Source organism: Penaeus vannamei, chromosome 7, assembly GCF_042767895.1.
Source record: "Penaeus vannamei isolate JL-2024 chromosome 7, ASM4276789v1, whole genome shotgun sequence".
NCBI lineage: Eukaryota > Metazoa > Arthropoda > Malacostraca > Decapoda > Penaeidae > Penaeus > Penaeus vannamei.
In genome coordinates, this window is record NC_091555.1 from 11,664,875 (window position 1) to 11,669,799 (window position 4,925).

General features: G+C 26.9%; 1 protein-coding gene across 2 annotated transcripts in view; it reads left to right on the top strand.

Moving 5' to 3' along the window:
- LOC113822803 (phosphatidylserine lipase ABHD16A) overlaps positions 1-4,576 on the top strand; it is a 16,466-nt gene extending 11,890 nt beyond the window's left edge. For both annotated transcript variants that reach the window (XM_070123516.1, XM_070123515.1), the window contains 2 exons: positions 2,461-2,565; positions 3,837-4,576. In XM_070123516.1, coding sequence (XP_069979617.1) covers positions 2,461-2,565; positions 3,837-3,845 — 114 coding nt within the window. In that variant the 3' untranslated portion in view covers positions 3,846-4,576. The remainder of the gene's footprint in view (positions 1-2,460; positions 2,566-3,836) is intronic.
- Positions 4,577-4,925: the final 349 nt, after the last annotated feature.

Consider the following 4,925-nt stretch of genomic DNA (forward strand, 5'->3'; position numbering starts at 1 on the left):
ATATATTTATACTATTTATTATTTGTTATATATATTTATACTTTTTATTATTTATTATATATATTTATACTATTTATTATTTATATATTTTTATTTTTATTTATTTATTGTTTTCTATATTTATTTATTTATTTTATATTATTTATTTATTTTTCTATATTTATTTATTTATTATTATTTTTTTTATTTTTATTATTATTTATTATTATATTATATATTTATTTATTATTTATTATTATTTATTTATATACATTATTATTTATTTATTATTTTTATTATTATTTATTTATATACATTTTATTTATTATTATTATTTATTTATATTTTTATTATTATTTATTTATTATTTATATATTTATTTATATGCTTATTTATTTATATTTACTTTATATATTTATTTATATTTTATTTTTATATATTTATTTATATTTATATATTTATTTATATATATTTATTTATTATTTATATATTTATTTATTTTTATTTATATTTATTTATTTATATTTATTATTATTTATATTATTTATTTATGTTTATATTTATTATTATTTATTATTATTTATTTATATTTATATATTTATTATTATTTTATTTATATATTTATTTATATTTTATTATATATTTATTTATTATTTTTATTATATATTTATTTATTTATTATTATTTATTTATTATTTTTATTATTTCTATTTATATTATGTTTTTATTTATTTTATTTATTTATTTTATTTATATTATATATTTATATTTATTATATTTATTTATTATTATATATTTATTATTTATTAGTTATTTATTATATTATTATTTATTATATTTTTATATATTTTTATTTATATATTTATATATTTATTTATATATTTATTATATTTATTTATATTTATTATTTTATTTTATATATTTTTATTAGTTATTTATTATTTATTATTATTTATTTATATACATTATTATTTATTATTGTTATTATTTATTATTATTTATTTATATACATTATTATTTATTATTGTTATTTATTTATATTTATTATTATTTATTATTATTATTTATTATATGTCGAGCTTATTTAGATTTATTTATATTTATTATTATTTATTTATTATTTTTATATATTTGTTTATATTTATATATTTATTTTGTTATTTATTATTTATTTATTATTTATTTATATATTTATTTATATTTATTATTATTTATTATATTTACATATTTATTTTTATATGTTTTTATTATATTTATTTATATATTTATATATTTATTTATTTATATATTTATTTATATTTTTATTTATATATTTATTATATTTTTATTAGTTATTTATTAATTATTTATTATTTATTTATTATTTATATATATTTATTTATATATATATTATTTTATTTATATTTTATTATTATTATTTATTTATATTTATTATTATTTATTATTTTTTTATATATTTATTTATTATTTCTTTTATTATTATTTATTTATATTTATTAATTTATTTATATTTATATATTTATTTATTATTATATTTATTTATTATTTATTATATTTATTATATGTTTATTATTATTTATTTATTATTTTTTTTTTTATATATTTATTTTATGCCATATATTTATTTAATTGATTATATATTTATTTATATTTCTTTATTTAGTTATTTATATTTCTTTATTTATTATATATATATATATTATATTTATTATATTTATTTATATTTTTATATATTTATTTATATATTTTATATATTTATTTATATATATATTTATTTATGTTTTTATATATTCATTTATTTTTATATATTTATTTATATATATTATTTATATTTTTATATATTATTTATTATTTTATATATTTATATATATATATTATTTATATACATATATTTATTTATTATTTATATATTTATTTATTTATATTTTCTTCTATTTGTTTATATTTTTATATATTTATTTATATTTTATCTATTTATTTATATTTATTATTTATTGTTATGGTTGGCTTGTTTACATGTCATTTATTATATGTTATTATTATAATAAAGTGAGAGAGAGAGAGAGAGAGAGAGAGAGAGAGAGAGAGAGAGAGAGAGAGAGAGAGAGAGAGAGAGAGAGAGAGAGAGAGAGAGAGAGAGAGAGAGAGAGAGAGAGAGAGAGAGAGAGAGAGAGAGAGAGAGAGAGAGAGAGAGAGAGAGAGAGAGAGAGAGAGAGAGAGAGAGAGAGAGAGAGAGAGAGAGAGAGAGAGAGAGAGAGAGAGAGAGAGAGAGAGAGTGAGTGAGTGAGTCTTGTGTATATCATATCTATATTATTAAGTCCTCCTGAATATAGATCCATTTGTTTAAATTTCCCCTCAAGTATTCATAATGCCCATGAGACCTTTGAAAAAAATGTTGAGCCACCTTTCAAGATCGATGTGTGACTACAGTCAAACTTCACTTTTATGAATATTTATATTCACATTTTGTCTTTATTACAGGCCAGCAAGCACATGGTGGACTACAATGAGTCCCACAACCCTCCCCTGGATGTGACCCTCTTCCGCAAGCCATGGAGGATTATCAGTGATTCTTCATATGTTCAGGTCAGCCAAGCACCAATCACCCTTTTAAAATCGGTTTGAATCATATTTTATCATCCTATGGATCTCTCTTTTTCTTTTTTCTCTTCTCTGATCTCCATTGCCTGCCCTCTTTTTCTTCTTCACTCACTCTCTCTCCTCCCTCTCATTTCTTCTCCACCATTTTTCCTTCCTCCTCTCTCCCTTTCCTCACCATTACTCTCATCTATTCTTTCTTCTCTTCTCTTCTCTTTCTTCCTCTCTCCCTCTCCCTCTCCTGCCATCCATCCTCCACCTCTATCCCTTCCTCACTCCTCTCCTCTATCCCTCCCCGCCCCCTCCTCCTTCCTCCTCCCTCTCTCCTCCTCTCCTCTCCTCCTCCTTCCTTCCTCCTCCTCTCCTCCCTCTCCCTTGCCCTCATCTCTCTCTCTCTCTCTCTTTCTCTCTCTCTCTCTCTCTCTCTCTCTCTCTCTCTGAGCTTTTCTTCTCTCTCTCTCTCTGTTTCTTCTTTCTCTCTCTCTCTCTGTTTCTCTCCTCCTCAGCTTTCCTCTCTGTTTCCTTTCTTCTTTCCCTCTCTCTCTCTCTCTCTGCTCTCTCTCTCTCTCTCTCTCTGTTTCCTCTCTCTCTCTCTCTCTGTGTTTCCTCTCTCTCTGTGTTTCCCTCTCGCTCTCTCGTTTCCTCCTTTTCCCTCCTCTGCTCCTCCTCCTCTCCCCCCGTTTCCTCTGCTTCTCCCCCCTCCTCGTCTTCTTCCTCCTCTCACTTCCCCCGTGCTCTTCTTCCTCGTTTCCCCCGTGCTCTTCCCCGTTCTTCTCTCTCTCTCTGTTTCTCTCCTCTTCTGTTTTTCTTCTCTCTCTTTCAGTTTTCTTCTCTCTCTCTCTCATTTTCGTTTTCCTCTCTCGTTTCTCTTCTCTCTCTCTCTCTCTCTCTCTCTCTCTCTCTCTCTCTCTCTCTCTCTCTCTCTCTCTCTCTCTCTCTCTCTCTCTGCTCTCTCTCTCTCTCTCTCTCTCTCTCTCTCTCTCTCTCCCTCTTCTCTTCCTCTTCCTTCTCCTCTCTTCTCCTTCCTTTCTCCCCTCTCCCCTTCTCCCCCTTTCCCTTTCCTCCTCCCTCTCTCCCCCTCTCCCTCTCTCCCCCTCTCCCCCTCTCCCCTCTCCCTCTCCCTCTCCCTATCTCACTCTTCCTCTCCTTTCAATCTTCCTCCTTCTTTTTCTCCTCTCCTTTCAGTCTCCCTCTTTCTTCTTCTCCATCAAGTATTTTATGACTATGAATATGTATTAACTTGGATTTTGCCTTTACAGGTTGATTAGGCTTCTTAAAAACTGAAGAAAGAAGAAAAGCGAGGAAGAAATGCCACCTGGCAGTGATAAGTTTTTGGTTTAACCTGAAAGGAACAAATTAACATTTATGCACCTTAGAGGAAAGAGATGGTAGAAGTATTACTGAACATACTTTTGTATATAATGATGGAGGGAGAGGCTTGCTGGAGTGCAAGTGTTGCATAGTAGGGTTGTAGTAAGTCAGTGGTTTTGGGTTGTAAATGTTCCCCTATTAAAGGAAGAAAATTCATGTGGCTAGTCTTAAGTCTAGCAGTATCTAATCAGTTTAATTTTATTGGAGAATGAAGGAATGAATCTTATTTTACAGAAGTTTCTCAGAATGGGGCCAGGGCAAGTGTTGCCTAGGTAGGCATACATATGGTACTGTAAGTCATTTTGTGATTGCATACTGGTGCACCTTTTAATTATTGCTTTTCTGCCAGAATATTATGATTTAAGTTGGTACTCAATATATTTCCATTTATATGTACAGTATGGTCACAAGATATCTTTTTGTTCAACTTTTGTAATTATCAGATGTCTGTCTGGTAGTCACTTGATTGCATGTTTGGTAGATTATGAAAGACACAGTAACATGATTGTGCTTTATTTATTATCATGATCTTATTTATACCAGTGAGAGAGAGAGAGAGAGAGAGAGAGAGAGAGAGAGAGAGAGAGAGAGAGAGAGAGAGAGAGAGAGAGAGAGAGAGAGAGAGAGAGAGAGAGAGAGAGAGAGAGAGAGAGAGAGAGAGAGAGAGAGAGAGAGAGAGAGAGAGAGAGAGAGAGAGAGAGAGAGAAAGGGGGGGGGAGGGGGGAGGGGGGGGGGAGGCTGGGTAGCAGCAAAGTACGGCAGATACCATCAAAAGATAAAGGAAGGTAAAGTAAATCTAAAAAGTGTTGATAGTTTCAGTCTAAGGTAATGGTTTATATATGAAATAGAATTTGGTTCTAGAATCATTGTTTTACTACAGGTAATCATATGGTACAATTTTTAGAAACAATAATAAATATTTAAAGAATTCATTAATGCTTCATCTCCCTTAATGATACTAAAAGAAAAGCAGAAAC